Source organism: Hyla sarda, chromosome 2 (assembly GCF_029499605.1).
Source record: "Hyla sarda isolate aHylSar1 chromosome 2, aHylSar1.hap1, whole genome shotgun sequence".
Classification (NCBI taxonomy): domain Eukaryota; kingdom Metazoa; phylum Chordata; class Amphibia; order Anura; family Hylidae; genus Hyla; species Hyla sarda.
This window is the reverse complement of record NC_079190.1, coordinates 26,222,883-26,240,861: the sequence shown is the minus strand read 5'-3', so window position 1 is coordinate 26,240,861 and position 17,979 is coordinate 26,222,883. Positions and strand designations below refer to the sequence as shown.

The window sequence follows — 17,979 nt, the reverse complement described above, 5'->3', positions numbered from 1 at the left end:
TGGCAAATGAGGTTCAATGTGGATAAATGTAAAGTTATGCATCTGGGTACTAATAACCTGCATGCGTCGTATGTCTTAGGGGGGATTAAACTGGCAGAGTCACTGGTAGAGAAGGATCTGGGTGTACTTGTAGATCACAGACTACAGAATAGCATGCAATGTCAGGCTGCTGCTTCCAAAGCCGGCAGGATATTGTCATGTATAAAAAGAGGCATGGACTCAAGGGACAGGGACATAATACTCCCCCTTTATAAAGCATTGGTACGGCCTCACCTGGAATATGCTGTTCAGTTTTGGGCACCTGTCCATAAAAGGGACACTGCGGAGTTGGAAAGGGTGCAGAGACGCGCGACTAAACTAATATGGGGAATGGAACATCTTAGCTATGAGGAGCGATTAAAGGAGTTACAATTGTTTAGTCTTGAGAAGAGACGTTTAAGGGGGGATATGATAAACGTATATAAGTATATTAATGGCCCATACAAAAAATATGGAGAAAAACTGTTCCAGGTTAAACCCCCCAAAAGGACGAGGGGGCACTCCCTCCGTCTGGAGAAGAAAAAGTTTAGTCTCATGGGGCGACACGCCTTCTTTACCGTGAGGACTGTGAATTTATGGAACAGTCTACCTCAGGAACTGGTCACAGCAGGAAAAATTAACAGCTTTAAAACAGGATTAGATACATTCCTGGAACAAAATAACATTAATGCTTATGAAGAAATATAAAATCCCATCCCTTCCACCAATATCGCGCCACACCCCTACCCCTTAATTCCCTGGTTGAACTTTATGGACATATGTCTTTTTTCGACCGTACTAACTATGTAACTAGTCAAAGTGGTAGCTCATAAATTGCTTTACTGTACTGCTGAAAATGGAACACACAACAACACACAATAACACACAGTCATGATTAGATGATGTTTCCCTTTTTTACTGTATGGGAATCAATAAATCACAGTTGACATATATGTAATACATATAATAAAGGTGTGCAGGACATGCTGCACTAGTAGTATATATCTTTAAAAAAATACATACTAAATGCACATTATTAACCCTTCCCTGTCCAAGCTAAATGACAACCCAGGCATTCTTTTTTTAAATTAAAAAAGGGTTAATATTAAAATCCTTTTATATGTCCTGCACTTTGGTTTCAACACATGGAGCTGTGTAATTTTACACACATTATCTCATGGGGGAGGGGGAGGTAAAAAAAAGTAGCTTCCGCCCCTCATAGATGGGATTGGTAAGTGCTCTGATAATCTTCGGCCTCCATGAGGAGAGGCTGGGTCTCTTCTGAGCTCACTTTCCTCCTCCGCCGGCACGCCAGGCTCACAATTGTCGCAATCACGGCCGTAATAAGGCCTCCGACCACTGCTGCTCCCACGAGCCACTGCCAGATTTGTCTGGCTTCTTCCAGATAACGCAACAAGAAATCTTCAATGGAGTCTGAGGGGAGAAAGGAAATGCGGTTAAAATAGCGACAAGAGAAATTATTTTATTGTAGGGGTTCTTTGCTTGGATAGAAGGGTCCTAGAAACATACAACCCAAGGGGAGTACTTATGGGGATTTTGTGCCCTTGGTTTTTGTGCATCATAGAAACATAGAATGTGTCGGCAGATAAAAACTATTCGGCCCATCTAGTCTGCCCAATATTCTGAATACCATCAATAGTCCTTGTCCCTACCTTATATGAAGGATAGCCTTATACCTATTAGTGTTGAGCGGCATAGGCCATATTCGAATTCGCGAATATTCGTGAATATATGGACGAATATTCGTCATATATTCGCTAAATTCGCATATTCGTAATATTCTCGTTTTATTTTCACATATGCGAAAATTCGCGTGTGCGAAAATTTACATATGCGAAAATGTGCAGATACAAAAATTAGCATAAGTAGTATTAGAGCCTTCTTTACACCACACAAGCTGGAAGCAGAGAGGGATGATGACTGTGATGTGTACTGTGGAAAAAAAAATAAAAAAAACACGAATATTCGTAATTACGAATATATAGTGCTATATTCACGAATTCACGAATATGCGATATTTGCGAATAAAATTCGCATTGCAAACATTCGCGAGCAACACTAATACCTATCCCTATCTTATATGAAGGATAGCCTTATGCCTATCTCTATCTTATATGGAGGATAACCTTATACCTATACCTATCTTATATGAAGGATAGCCTTATGCCTATCCCTATCTTATATGAAGGATAGCCTTATGCCTATCTCTATCTTATATGAAGGATAGCCTTATACCTATCTCTATCTTATATGAAGGAAAACCTTATACCTATACCTATCTTATATGAAGGATAGCCTTATGCCTATCTCTATCTTATATGAAGGATAGCCTTATGCCTATCTCTATCTTATATGGAGGATAACCTTATACCTATACCTATCTTATATGAAGGATAGCCTTATGCCTATCCCTATCTTATATGAAGGATAGCCTTATACCTATCCCTATCTTAATATGAAGGATAGCCTTATACCTATCTCTATCTTATATGAAGGAAAACCTTATACCTATACCTATCTTATATGAAGGATAGCCTTATGCCTATCTCTATCTTATATGAAGGATAGCCTTATGCCTATCTCTATCTTATATGGAGGATAACCTTATACCTATACCTATCTTATATGAAGGATAGCCTTATGCCTATCTCTATCTTATATGGAGGATAGCCTTATGCCTTTCACTATCTTATATGAAGGATAGCCTTATGCCTTTCACTATCTTATATGGAGGATAGCCTTTCACTATCTTATATGAAGGATAGCCTTATCCTTCTCCTATATTGTATCAAGGATAGCCTTATACCTATCCTATGAGTCCACTACTCTCTCAGTTAAGTAATACTTCCTCATATTACTGCAGAAGCCTTTCCCCTGTAATAAAACACTGTCCACTTGTGGTAGTTTCTCTTCTATATAAAAATCTCCTCCCCTGCTTTACTAACACATAATATATAATATATATCTCAAATATATCTATCTATCAAATATATAATCTATATCAAATATATAATATATCTATCTAATATATTATAATATATCTATCTAATATAATATAATATATCTATCTAATATAATATAATATAATATATCTAATATAATATACCGTATTTATCGGGGTATAGGGAACATGCCCTGGTATTCTGGAGTGTAATTTGAGGCGTTAAAGGGGTACTCCGGTGAAAAACTTTTTTTTTTAAATCAACTGGTGCCAGAAAGTTACGGTAAACAGATTTGTAAATTACTTCTATTAAAAAATCTTAATCCTTCCTGTACTTATTAGCTGCTGAATACTACAGTGGAAATTATTTTCCGTTTGAAACACAGAGTTTTCTGCTGACTTCACGAGCACAGTGCTCTCTGCTGACATCTCTGTCCATTTTTAGGAACTGTCCAGGGTAAAAGGAAATCCCCATAGCAAACATATGCTGTTCTGGACAGTTCCTACAATGCTCTGTGTTTCCAAATGAAAAGAATTTCCACTGTAGTATTCAGCAGCTAATAAGTACAGGAAGGATTAAGATTTTTTAATCAAAGTAATTTACAAATCTGTTTAACTTTCTGGCACCAGTTTATTTAAAAAATAAAAAATAAAGTTTTTCACCGGAGTACCCCTTTAACCCCTTAAGGACGCAGGACGTAAATGTACGTCCTGGTGAGGTGGTACTTAACGCACCAGGACGTACATTTACGTCCTAAGCATAACCGCGGGCATCGGAGCGATGCCCGTGTCATGCGCGGCTGATCCCGGCTGCTGATCGCAGCCAGGGACCCGCCGGCAATGGCCGACGCCCGCGATCTCGCGGGCGTCCGCCATTAACCCCTCAGGTGCCGGGATCAATACAGATCCCGGCATCTGCGGCAGTTCGCGATTAAAATGAACGATCGGATCGCCCGCAGCGCTGCTGCGGGGATCCGATCATTCATAACGCCGCACGGAGGTCCCCTCACCTTCCTCCGTGCGGCTCCCGGCGTCTCCTGCTCTGGTCTGTGATCGAGCAGACCAGAGCAGGAGATGACCGATAATACTGATCTGTTCTATGTCCTATACATAGAACAGATCAGTATTAGCAATCATGGTATTGCTATGAATAGTCCCCTATGGGGACTATTCAAGTGTAAAAAAAAATGTAAAAAAATGTAAAAGTAAAAGTAAAAAAAAAGTGAAAAATCCCCTCCCCCAATAAAAAAGTAAAACGTCCGTTTTTTTTCCTATTTTACCCCCAAAAAGCGTAAAAAACATTTTTTATAGACATATTTGGTATCGCCGCGTGCGTAAATGTCCGAACTATTAAAATAAAATGTTAATGATCCCGCACGGTGAACGGCGTGAACGAAAAAAATTTTAAAAAGTCCAAAATTCCTACTTTTTTAATACATTTTATTAAAAAAAAAAATTATAAAAAATGTATTAAAAGTTTTTTATATACAAATGTGGTATCAAAAAAAAGTACAGATCATGGCGCAAAAAATGAGCCCCCATACCGCCGCTTATACGGAAAAATAAAAAAGTTATAGGTCATCAAAATAAAGGGATTATAAACGTACTAATTTGGTTAAAAAGTTTGTGATTTTTTTTAAGCGCAACAATAATATAAAAGTATATAATAATGGGTATCATTTTAATCGTATTGACCCTCAGAATAAAGAACACATGTCATTTTTACCAGAAATTGTACGGCGTGAAAACAAAACCTTCCAAAATTAGCAAAATTGCGTTTTTCGTTTTAATTTCCCCACAAAAATAGTGTTTTTTGGTTGCGCCATACATTTTATGATATAATGAGTGATGTCATTACAAAGGACAACTGGTCGCGCAAAAAACAAGCCCTCATACTAGTCTGTGGATGAAAATATAAAAGAGTTATGATTTTTAGAAGGCGAGGAGGAAAAAATGAAAACGTAAAAATTAAATTGTCTGAGTCCTTAAGGCCAAAATGGGCTGAGTCCTTAAGGGGTTAAAGTCTCCCCATATTGAATTTAATGGGAAAAAAAACTGACAATTTCCATGTAATTTAATGTTATAGTTGTAAGGATACCAGTTAAAACACAATAAATAAATAAAATAATAAACAAAAACAAGTGGATATTCCAGCCTGTGTGGACAAAGCCCGAGAGATTTCATTTATTTCAGTGGTAGAAACAATTAAGCGGAAGACGTCCATCTATACTATTGTGACATAAATCCATGCTACTCATTCTATCATCTTTACATGTGGACAGGTTGTCTTTACAATGGTTACAAACATCACATTCATTGACTGATGAAATCAATCCGGGGTCATGGATACACAAAATAATTGGAAGGAATAACAGAATTATTGGAATTATTGGGACATATTTAATGTTCGGTATTGATCCCGGTTGCAGTTTTAATACCTCGTCTCTTGCTTTGTCAAAACGAACTTCCATATATCAATGCAGTCCCATAATGTAAACATCTCCTATCGACCGTCTTATTTGCAGGAGATCTGTGGCCCTAAGACCAATTATAATAGGGGTCCCCTGGGTACCTTAAAATCTCACGTTGTATGCATTCCATTTATCTTCTTTGTGTATCAATACGTATGATCTATGGGTAGTTGTCTGTATCAGCACAAACCCTATTGGATTTCACTAGAGATGAGCGAACTTACAGTAAATTCGATTCGTCACGAACTTCTCGGCTCGGCAGTTGATGACTTTTCCTGCATAAATTAGTTCAGCTTTCAGGTGCTCCCATGGGCTGGAAAAGGTGGATACATTCCTAGGAGACCCTTTCCTAGGACTGTATCCACCTTTTCCAGCCCACCGGAGCACCGGAAAGCTGAACTAATTTATGCAGGAAAAGTCATCAACTGCCGAGCCGAGAAGTTCGTGACGAATCGAATTTACTGTAAGTTCGCTCATCTCTAGATTTCACACTAAAGGGTTTCTGAAGGTGTAATAGGACTGAAAAAAAAAATATTGATAGTTATTTAGTATTAGATTTATTTACTTACAAAATTGTCAAAAAAATTGCAATAGATAAGGTATGAAACCAGAATCTCTTGGTAAAAACATTTCGGTTAAAGGCTTATGGGCCCAAATACCCTCAACCAATTAAGCTGGTCCAGTACAGAGGTTCAGTGTAGTGTTGAGCGGCATATACCATATTCGAATTAGTGATATATGGACAAATATTCGTCATGTATTCGCTAAATTAGCATATTCGTAATATTCGCGTTTTATTTTCGCATATGCGAAAATTAGCATATACAAAAATTAGCATAGGCGTAAATTCGCATATGCAAATTTTCACATATGCGAAAATGCGCACGCCAGTCTCACACAGTAGTATTAGAGCCTTCTTTACACCACACAAGCTGGAAGCAGTGAGGGATGATCACTGATGTGTACTGTGAAAAAAAATAAATAAAAATATTCGTAATTACGAATATATAGCGCTATATTGGCGAATATTCGCGAGCAACACTAGTTCAAGTGCAGTTCTTAAATATAAAAATTACCCTTAATGACCCATGACTGATCTTTTTTTCATGGCCCGCATGACAACAGATTGTGGGGGGGGGGGGGGGGGGGAGGGAAGGAAGACAAGAATCGATTTTAACAAAATAATAAAAATAAAAAAACATTTGGTATTGCCGCATATAGAATTGTCCAAACTATTAATATATAACTTTGATTCTACACGGTGCATGGTCTAAACTAGGGGGGGAAAAAAATAAAAAAAATTCTATAGTTATATTTTTTGCTACAGCTAATTTTTTTTTAATAAAAAGTGATGATAAATTTGATATACAGTACACCAAATTTGTACTGATATAAAAACAAAAAAAACTAAATTGAGCTCCCAAACAGCGCTATAGGAGGAAAAATAAAGTTATAGGGGTCAGAATAGGGCCAGTTTTAGTGTGCAATGATTTGCTTTCTATAGTTACCATTTTAGCACATGGTCAGCCTCTATGGGCACTATGCCATATAGCAGTGGTCTTCAACCTGCGGACCTCCAGATGTTGCAAAACTACAACCCCCAGCATGCCCGGACAGCCAACGGCTGTCCGGGCATGCTGGGAGTTGTAGTTTTGCAACATCTGGAGTTCCGCAGATTGAAGACCACTGCCATATAGCATACATAACATCAATTGTACCCAATTGTAGGAAAGGTTATAAAAAGTGAGAGTTGAGGAGGAGGATGATGAGAAGAAGAAAAAAAAAAAATCTATATTTTAACAGGGGGGGGGGGTAAAATAAAGTAATGAGAATTAGTAAAAAATATTTATAATTATTTTTTATTATTTTTATTATATTTTTATTATTATATTTTTATTATTATTATAATTTTTTATTATTTTATTTTTATTATATATTTATTTTATTATTATATATATTTTTTATTTTATTATTACCGTATATACTCGAGTATAAGCCGACCCGAGTATAAGCCGAGACCCCTAATTTCAACCCAAAATCCCAGGAAAAGTTATTGACTCGAGTATAAGCCTAGGGTGGGAAATACCTCATCCCCCCCTGTCATCATCCAGACCCGTCATTAACATCCTCATCATCCCCTTGTCATCATCCCACACATCCCCCCTTCATCATCCCCTTGTCATCATCCCACACATCCCCTTATCATCCCACACATCCCCCCTTCATCATCCCCTTGTCATCATCCCACACATCCCCCCTTCATCATCCCCTTGTCATCATCCCACACATCCCATTATCATCCCACACATCCCCCCTTCATCATCCCCTTGTCATCATCCCACACATCCCCTTATCATCCCACACATCCCCCCTTCATCATCCCCTTGTCATCATCCCACACATCCCCCCTTCATCATCCCCTTGTCATCATCCCACACATCCCCCCTTCATCATCCCCTTGTCATCATCCCACACATCCCCTTATCATCCCACACATCCCCCCTTCATCATCCCCTTGTCATCATCCCACACATCCCCTTATCATCCCACACATCCCCCCTTCATCATCCCCTTGTCATCATCCCACACATCCCCTTATCATCCCACACATCCCCCCTTCATCATCCCCTTGTCATCATCCCACACATCCCCTTATCCCACACATCCCCCCTTCATCATCCCCTTGTCATCATCCCACACATCCCCTTATCCCACACATCCCCCCTTCATCATCCCCTTGTCATCATCCCACACATCCCCTTATCCCACACATCCCCCCTTCATCATCCCCTTGTCATCATCCCACACATCCCCTTATCATCCCACACATCCCCCCTTCATCATCCCCTTGTCATCATCCCACACATCCCCTTATCATCCCACACATCCCCCCTTCATCATCCCCACCCCCCTTCATCATCCTCACACCCCCCCCCCCCTTCATCATCCTCTTCTCATCATTCGCCCTCAGTGGTCTTCAACCTGCGGACCTCCAGAGGTTTCAAAACTACAACTCCCAGCAAGCCCGGGCAGCCATCGGCTGTCCGGGCTTGCTGGGAGTTGTAGTTTTGAAACCTCCGGAGGTCCGCAGGTTGAAGACCACTGCGGCCTTCAACATGCGGACCTCCAGAGGTTTCAAAACTACAACTCCCAGCAAGCCCGGGCAGCCATCGGCTGTCCGGGCTTGCTGGGAGTTGTAGTTTTGAAACCTCCGGAGGTCCGCAGGTTGAAGACCACTGCGGCCTTCAACATGCGGACCTCCAGAGGTTTCAAAACTACAACTCCCAGCAAGCCCGGGCAGCCATCGGCTGTCCGGGCTTGCTGGGAGTTGTAGTTTTGAAACCTCCGGAGGTCCGCAGGTTGAAGACCACTGCGGCCTTCAACATCATCCAGCCCCCTCTCACCCCCTTTAGTTCTGAGTACTCACCTCCGCTCGGCGCTGGTCCGGTCCTGCAGGGCTGTCCGGTGAGGAGGTGGTCCGGTGAGGAGGTGGTCCGGGCTGCTATCTTCACCGGGGGCGCCTCTTCTCCGCGCTTCCGGCCCGGAATAGAGCCGTTGCCTTGACAACGACGTATCTGCGTCGTTGTCAAGGCAACGTGACTATTCTGAGGCCGGGCCCGAAGCGCTTAGAAGAGGCCTCCCCGGTGAAGATAGCAGCCCGGAACACTATCCCACCGGACTACCTCCTCACCGGACAGCCCTGCAGGACCGGACCAGCGCCGAGCGGAGGTGAGTACTCAGAACTAAAGGGGGTGAGAGGGGGCTGGATGATGTTGAAGGCCGCAGTGGTCTTCAACCTGCGGACCTCCGGAGGTTTCAAAACTACAACTCCCAGCAAGCCCGGACAGCCGATGGCTGCCCGGGCTTGCTGGGAGTTGTAGTTTTTAAACCTCTGGAGGTCCGCAGGTTGAAGACCACTGCGGGTGGGGGAGTTCACTCGAGTATAAGCCGAGGGGGGTGTTTTCAGCACGAAAAATCGTGCTGAAAAACTCGGCCTATACTCGAGTATATACGGTATATATTTATTTTATTTTATTTTTATTATTATTATATATATTTTTTATTATTATTATATATATTTTTATTATTATTTTTATTATATATTATTTTTATTATTATATATTATTTTTATTATTCTACAATAGTTGTAGTAGATGACGCGGTCAAAACCCCAACTCCTAGGCTCCTCACTCCTCTTGTGTAACAAGTAACCTAGATTTTAGAAGCCTTCAGAGCAACGTTTGTGTTTTCCAGATGAGGATTTTGTCTCCTTGTAGCAATGCGGGAGCCAGATAAGACATGTCTCTTCCCTTCAATCGCATACAAAATGAACCTCGGCAATGATATTCCGCAGATACAGCCTCATTGATATGAAGAACACGTAAAACCAGAAGCTGCTATGAAGCCTATAACATTGTAGAATTAATGGTCCCAATAAAACCAGCCATGAATAAAATAGCTGTAATTACTATTGTCCTGAGTATATAGGGCCGGTATCTTCCCCCTTCCCCCTGACCGGCTGTCAATCAAGCTTTACATGCCAAAAATATGCAAAAATGTATAAAAAGTGAGAGCGGTCTCCTGAGGAACACATAGAGCCCTTATTGGCACCAAGTGATTCTTCCCCATTAACTTGAGAGTTTCTAACCCAGAGGAAAATCTACTCGAGAGCCGCCATCCACCGGAAAGCTTCATTACAACGTGGTGAGGACCCGTAATGATACACAAGACTAAAGGCTTTAATCTAATTCAGGCAGATTGCCAGGCTACCCGCTCCCTGCAAACTCTTCAGCTAACACATGCAACTTAGAGACAAAAAAAGAAAACCATAAAAAAAAAAAAAAAATATATAATAATAATAATAATAATAATAATAATTAATATAAAAAAAAATTGGTTAGAAAAACAATTTCAAATCTGCCTATAGTAAATAGACTGATCCCTTTACAGGGACCTGCTCCACTAGCCAATGTGCATCTGGGAGGACCTGTCCTGCATTACACAGATAATTCATGATTTTATTGTGTAATACTTCTTTTCCCCTGTGGTGGTGCTGCAGGAAAACTCAACACTTTCTGTCAAGTTTTCTCAAAGATACAGCCCCTGTAATAAAAGGGGAGGGTTTACAGAGGAGACCTGTTTCAATATTTTAGTGTCAAGTGAATGCTGCCGTTTCTGAAAAGTCCATTTGAGATTTTTTTAAATCAACTGGTGCCATAAAGTTAAACAGATTTGTAAAGTATTGGAAGGATTAAGATTTTTTATTAGAAATAATTTACAAATATGTTTAACTTTCTGGCACCAGTTGATTAAAAAAAAACACAACAACAGACTGCCATATTTCCTGATCCTTCCATTCAAATATGAATGTGCGGCTTGGCCCAGCATTTATGTATTTAGAATAGGGAAAGGTAAGGAGGAGGAGGAGAGTTAAGCCTCTGACTCCTCTGGGGAGGGCTTATTCCCTTAACAGCTGGTCAGTCCCACTAAAACAAGGAGTTTCAGCCAACTTTTCCCTAATTTGTATGAGGACCTGTGCGTGAAGAACATTCTCTCACAAGGTCACTCCTAGAGTATGTTACCACACAATTATTATTATTATTTAAAAAAAAAAAAAACAAATGCATAAGTCTATTGTGATAGCCTAGGGGAGTTGGGTGTAGGGAGTATAGCTGTGCGGTGACTAAAAGGTGTCTGGTTAACCCTTTCTATTCGTGATGCCAGGGTGAGGGCTCCTCTAGAATGCTTGTCCTACCGCCACCCTTCCCAAGAGCGATAGGGAGGTATAGAATAATTGAATGTCCACTACCGGAGAGTTTGCTGAAAACAGTTGGAACTTTTACTGAAGATTTTATGCAAGCTTCACAACAGGAACAGTCTCTACAAATGCAAATTCTCTTTGAGATTGACAAAGGTTGGGACCTTAAGCAATTTTGAGTCCTTAGACTGATATGCGCTGTTCCACTGGATTTAGGGGATTTCGTTGCGGTCCAGTAGTCATGCTAGCTTTAGCGGGGGTAGTTTAGCACTCACGGTTTAGTTTAGGCTGAGGCCAGTAGGTTTTCAGGCCTAGCGTGTCTTTGAAAGTTGCACAGATCCGTCCTGCTAGTCCGCTATCCACGAGAGCAGCAACCCAAGAGAGCGATAATTGGCTACAGCTCCCTTATATGGGCAGGGGCTGGACTAACGCTAATTGGTCCAATACTTCTGTCAATCACCTTTACAAAGGGTTATGGGTAACATGTGACCCAAGGACCTCCAACATACCATAGAGGAATTAACAGTCACATAACCGAAGGTCCTGCGACGCTAACAAGGTAAGCGTACTATACATCATATTAAATATACACATTATTATTATTATTATTAAATATATACATATAAACATCACATAATTAGAATAGAGGAGAGGCGACTAGGGACTGTCCCACCTGGGGGACCCTACCTGAGTGTAGTAACTCTTCCTTTCGGGACCACCATACAAGGTACGTTATGCAATACAGTACCGGGACACAGAGGGGTAGCGTGGGGGGTGCAGGGGGGGCCGGCCGCACAGGGCGCAACATCTGGGGGGCGCGCTCATACTCCCAGCTCTCTGCCCCTGTCTGGCTCACTCACTCTCTCTGCAGTGCTGGCTGTGCAAATCCGATCCGAGCCGACGGGCGGATCCGGGACGGTGGGGGTGGACGCAACGGGGCAATTGCCCCCGACCCCCCCCCCATCGCATGGTGGAGCGGGAGCTGTCGGCTGTCCCACTCCACCACCCCTTTCTCACGCCCGTCACCTTGCTATCACACGCCGCGGCTGCTCCATTCCTGCAGTCAGTGAGAGCCAATCACGGCAGGCCGGCGCGATTACATCACATCATCGCGCTGGCGCCCGGAGATCACGTCTCCGCGGCTCTCACTGACTGGAGGAATGGAGCAGCCGTAGCGTGGGAGAAAGGTGACGGGCGTGAGAAAGGGGAGGGGGGAGCAAATTATAAGTGAGAGGGGCAAATTATGAGTAAGGGGCACATGTCAGGGGGGCATTATATGTGGGGGCACATGACAGGACCCCCCCCTGTCATGTGCCCCTCACATATAATACCCCATGTCCTGTGCCCCTCACATATAACGCCCCCCCTGACATGTGCCCCTCACATATAATGCCCCCTATCCTGCCCCCTCAGGGGGCATTATATGTGAGGGGCACATGTCAGGGGGGCATTATATGTGAGGGGCACAGGACATGGGGCATTATATGTGAGGGGCACAGGACAGGGGACATTATACGTCAGGGTCACATGTCAGGGGGGCAATATATGTGGGGGCACATGTCAGGGGGCAATTTATGTGGGGGCACATGTCAGGGGGGCATTATATGTGAGGGGCACAGGACAGGGGACATTATACGTCAGGGTCACATGTAAGGGGGGCAATATATGTGGGGGCACATGTCAGGGGGCATTATATGTGAGGGGCACATGTCAGGGGGCAATTTATGTGGGGGCACATGTCAGGGGGGCATTATATGTGAGGGGCACAGGACATGGGGCATTATGCGCGAGGGGAACATGACAGGGGCCCCCTGTCATGTGCCCATATAATGCACATATAATGCCCCCCTGACATTTGCCGCTTACTTACATCTCCAGGGTTCGGTTCCATTTTGATGTTTAGTTTTTGTTCTTGATATTTTTTGTGGTTTACGATGGTTGTGAGACGACATATAATAGCATGGCCCATGCTAGGTTACTACATTTGTAGATTTGTATTCATAGACCTGCTGAAAATGTGGAGAATGTGTAATGCATGTTCGCACTCAATAAAGTGTTTGAAAATAAACTTGTATTTAGATGCATTTTACTTTAATTACATCAGTATTTTCATAAACAATACATGTGCTTAGGGGTTTCTTTAACTAATTTAGTGGAAGAGACTCGAGTGCTAAAATCCACGGGTTAGGGGGCGCAAATTACTTGCCTGGCCCCGGGTGCTGACAACCCACGCTACGCCACTGCCGGGACACCACACTATCCTTTATATCCCCTTCAAACAGTCTTTCCACCAAGCAAACAGACCCAAACAGTTCAGTAGTCCTTGGTTTATAGTAATAATTCACATAGAGCAATCAGTTCAGCTTTCAGCATGTGATAAAACAAACTTAAAGGGGTACTCTGCCATATGACTGGCGATACGGGGAGGAGGCTCATGACGTCATGGCCACACCCCCTCAATGCAAGTCTATGGGAGGGGGCGTGATGTCCCATAGACTTGCATTGATGAGAGGGGGCGTGATGCCAGTCACGCCCCCTCCCATAGACTTGCATTGAGGGGGCATGGCCATGATGTCACAAGTAGGGCGTAGCAGTGACACTGCACCAGACACTCTAAACGAACGTCGTGTGCTGCAGGGAGATCGCGGGGGTCCCCAGCAGCGGGCATCCTTTGTATAGGGGATAAGATGTCTAGGGGTGGAGTACCACTTTAAGTTTTTACTAATCCCATTGCAAATGTCTGCAAGAATCGAGTTATTCCCGCTCATTTCAGAAGGTGGAAGCTGGAGAGCTCTGAAGCTGTGAGAGTTGCTGGGCCCCACACAGAAGATCGCTGGGGGTTCTAGTAGTCAGAAACCCCCGTAATCAGACATTCATTCCCTATCCTGTGGATAGGGAATAAGTTGACTTACCCGGGGTACCCCTTTAAAAAGGACACTAAAAAATTCAACAGATTTAAAGCGCAACTGTCGCCCCCTCTCTACCTCCTCTCTGCTCCTAGCATGGAGCGCTGCATGTCAATCTTGCTGATTCTGCATTATTGACGTGCAGCGCTTCATGCTAAGAGCAGAGAGGAGGTAGAGAGGGGGCGTGCCGCTGCTGGAGTCGGCCAGCCCATCCTACTGTGGCCCGGCATCAGAATAAAGTAAGAGTTTTCCTTTACAGACCGCGGCAAATGTGAGTAAAAGCACCCGCATTTACTGCACATTCTTCTCTATGCAATGGTAACTGCACCTCCCTACCTGTATGGTGGTGACCGTTGCGCTTTAAAAAACAGCCTGTACCTCTGTGATAAAGTCTCTCTGATTGTTAGTTGGTCTAAACATAGGATTAGACCTTATTAGTTGGCTAACTTTACTACAATATATTCGCCTACAAAGGCTTTAACAAAGTCAAACGAAAGCCACGCCCCTTTACCAGACAACATAAGAGTCTAAACCATAGGCGTGCGCACAGGGTGTGCCGGGTGTGCCCAGGCACACCCTAATCACCGCGGCCGTGGAGCAAAAGGGGCAGCTGCCCTGGGCCCTGTAATTCCTGGGGGCCCAAAAGCAGCTCGCCCCTTTTGCCCCATGGGCCCGTATTGCGCCGCACGCTACCTTTTTATGTTCGCCGCCATCGTCGTCACTCATCCCCAGGCAGCCAGTACCGCAATGGCTGTCTGGGAGATGGTCATGTGACATACGACGTCACGGGCGGCATCATAGAGAGGAGCGGAGCAGAGAGAGTCTCCCGCTCCTCTCAGTCCCCACACGGCCGCTTCCAGGATCCAGGCCGCATTAGGGGACCCACCGCCGGATATGTGAGTATGTATAATATGTGTGTGTGGGGGTATTTATTATATAGTGTGTGTGTGTGTGTGTGGGGTGGGGGGGATTTATTATATAATGTGAGGGGGGATTTATTATATAATGTGGGGGTGGGGGGGATTTATTATATAATGTGAGGGGGGATTTATTATATAATGTGAGGGGGGATTTATTATATAGTGTGGGGGGATTTATTATATAATGTGAGGGGGGATTTATTATATAATGTGGGGGTGGGGGGGATTTATTATATAATGTGAGGAGGGATTTATTATATAGTGTGGGGGGGATTTATTATATAATGTGAGGAGGGATTTATTATATAGTGTGGGGGTGGGGGGATTTATTATATAATGTGAGGGGGGATTTATTATATAGTGTGGGGGTGGGGGGATTTATTATATAATGTGAGGGGGGATTTATTATATAGTGTGGGGAGGGGATTTATTATATAGTGTGAGGAGGGGATTTATTATATAATGTGAGGAGGGATTTATTATATAGTGTGGGGGTGGGGGGGGATTTATTATATAATGTGAGGGGGGATTTATTATATAATGTGAGGAGGGATTTATTATATAATGTGAGGGGGGATTTATTATATAATGTGAGGGGGGATTTATTATATAATGTGAGGAGGGATTTATTATATAGTGTGGGGGTGGGGGGGGATTTATTATATAATGTGAGGGGGGATTTATTATATAATGTGAGGAGGGATTTATTATATAATGTGAGGAGGGATTTATTATATAATGTGAGGGGGGATTTATTATATAGTGTGGGGTGGGGGGGATTTATTATACAATGTGAGGGGGGATTTAATATATAGTGTGGGGGGGGATTTATTATATAATGTGAGGGGGGATTTAATATATAGTGTGGGGGGGGATTTATTATATAATGTGAGGGGGGATTTAATATATAATGTGGGGTGGGGGGGATTTATTATATAATGTGGGGGGGGGGGATTTATTATATAATGTGAGGGGGGATTTATTATATAGTGTGGGGTGGGGGGGATTTATTATATAATGTGAGGGGGATTTATTATATAGTGTGGGGTGGGGGGATTTATTATATAAAGTGAGGGGGGATTTAATATATAGTGTGGGGGGGGGGATTTATTATATAATGTGAGGAGGGAGGGATTTATTATATAGTGTGGGGGGGATTTATTATATAAAGTGAGGGGGGGGATTATATAATGTGAGGGGGGATTTATTATATAGTGTGGGGGGGATTTATTATATAGTGTGGGGGGGATTTATTATATAATGTGAGGGGGGATTTATTATATAATGTGAGAAGAGAGGAAATTATACATGTGAGGGGAGGATAATAGTGATTATTATAATCCTCCCCTCACATATATGTAACATCTCCCCCTCACATGTATAATCTGATAATCCCCTCCTCACACTGATTATCCCCTCACATATATAATATCATAATCAGATTATATGTGAGGGGATTATCCATGTGAGGAGGGGATTATCAGATTATACATGTGAGGGGGAGATGTTACATATATGTGAGGGGAGGATTATAATAATCACTATTATCCTCCCCTCACATGTATAATCTGATAATCCCCTCCCCCGTACGTATCCTGTACTGATCCTGAGTTATATCCTGTATTATACTCCAGAGCTGTACTCACTATTCTGCTGGTGAGGTCACTGTGTACATACATTACATTACTGATCCTGTACTGATCCCGAGTGTGTGTGGGATGGGGGTGGGGGACCGGGGGGACCAAAAAAAATAGCTTGCCCAGGGTCCAATCAAAATTAAAGACGGCCCTGTCCATTATACATGCACTCTACAGCAATCATACATCCATTATACATACACTGTACAGCAATCATACCGCCATTATACATACACTGTACAGCAATCATACATCCATTATACATACACTGTACAGCAATCATACCTCCATTATACATACACTGTACAGCAAGCATACCACCATTATACATACACTGTACAGCAATCATACATCCATTATACATACACTGTACAGCAATCATACCTCCATTATACATACACTGTACAGCAATCATACCTCCATTATACATACACTGTCTGTGACTGTACAGCAATCATACATCCAATCCATTATTAATGGATTGGATGTATGATTGCTGTACAGTCACGGTGTATGTATAATGGAGGTATGATTGCTGTACAGTGTATGTATAATGGAGGTATGATTGCTGTACAGTGTATGTATAATGGATGTATGATTGCTGTACAGTGTATGTATAATGGTGGTATGCTTGCTGTACAGTGTATGTATAATGGAGGTATGATTGCTGTACAGTGTATGTATAATGGATGTATGCTTGCTGTACAGTGTATGTATAATGGCGGTATGATTGCTGTACAGTTTATGTATAATGGCGGTATGATTGCTGTACAGTGTATGTATAATGGAGGTATGATTGCTGTACAGTGTATGTATAATGGAGGTATGATTGCTGTACAGTGTATGTATAATGGCGGTATGATTGCTGTACAGTGTATGTATAATGGCGGTATGATTGCTGTACAGTGTATGTATAATGGCGGTATGATTGCTGTACAGTGTATGTATAATGGAGGTATGATTGCTGTACAGTGTATGTATAATGGCGGTATGATTGCTGTACAGTGTATGTATAATGGAGGTATGATTGCTGTACAGTATATGTATAATGGAGCCTCCAATCCAAAAAAAAGTTTTAATAAAGTTTTTCATTTTGTTTGTATTGATATTTATGAGTGTAGGTATGTTTATGTATGTGTGCATGCAAGCAAGAGTGTGTGTGTGTGTATATATCACACACACGCGTGCGCTGCGTGAGTTTGTGCTTTAGGGTGCACACCCTAATGCAATAGGCTGCGCACGCCTATGGTCTAAACACAAATGTGGCACAAGTCACGTAAATCTGCATTTGTAATAGTAAATTTGCC

General features: G+C 42.4%; 1 protein-coding gene across 1 annotated transcript in view; it reads right to left on the bottom strand.

Moving 5' to 3' along the window:
• Positions 1-855: 855 nt before the first annotated feature.
• The window catches only part of TYR (tyrosinase), a 52,161-nt gene continuing 35,037 nt past the window's right edge, over positions 856-17,979 (bottom strand). The window contains exon 5 of the mRNA XM_056561406.1: positions 856-1,452. Coding sequence (XP_056417381.1) covers positions 1,235-1,452 — 218 coding nt within the window. The 3' untranslated portion in view covers positions 856-1,234. The remainder of the gene's footprint in view (positions 1,453-17,979) is intronic.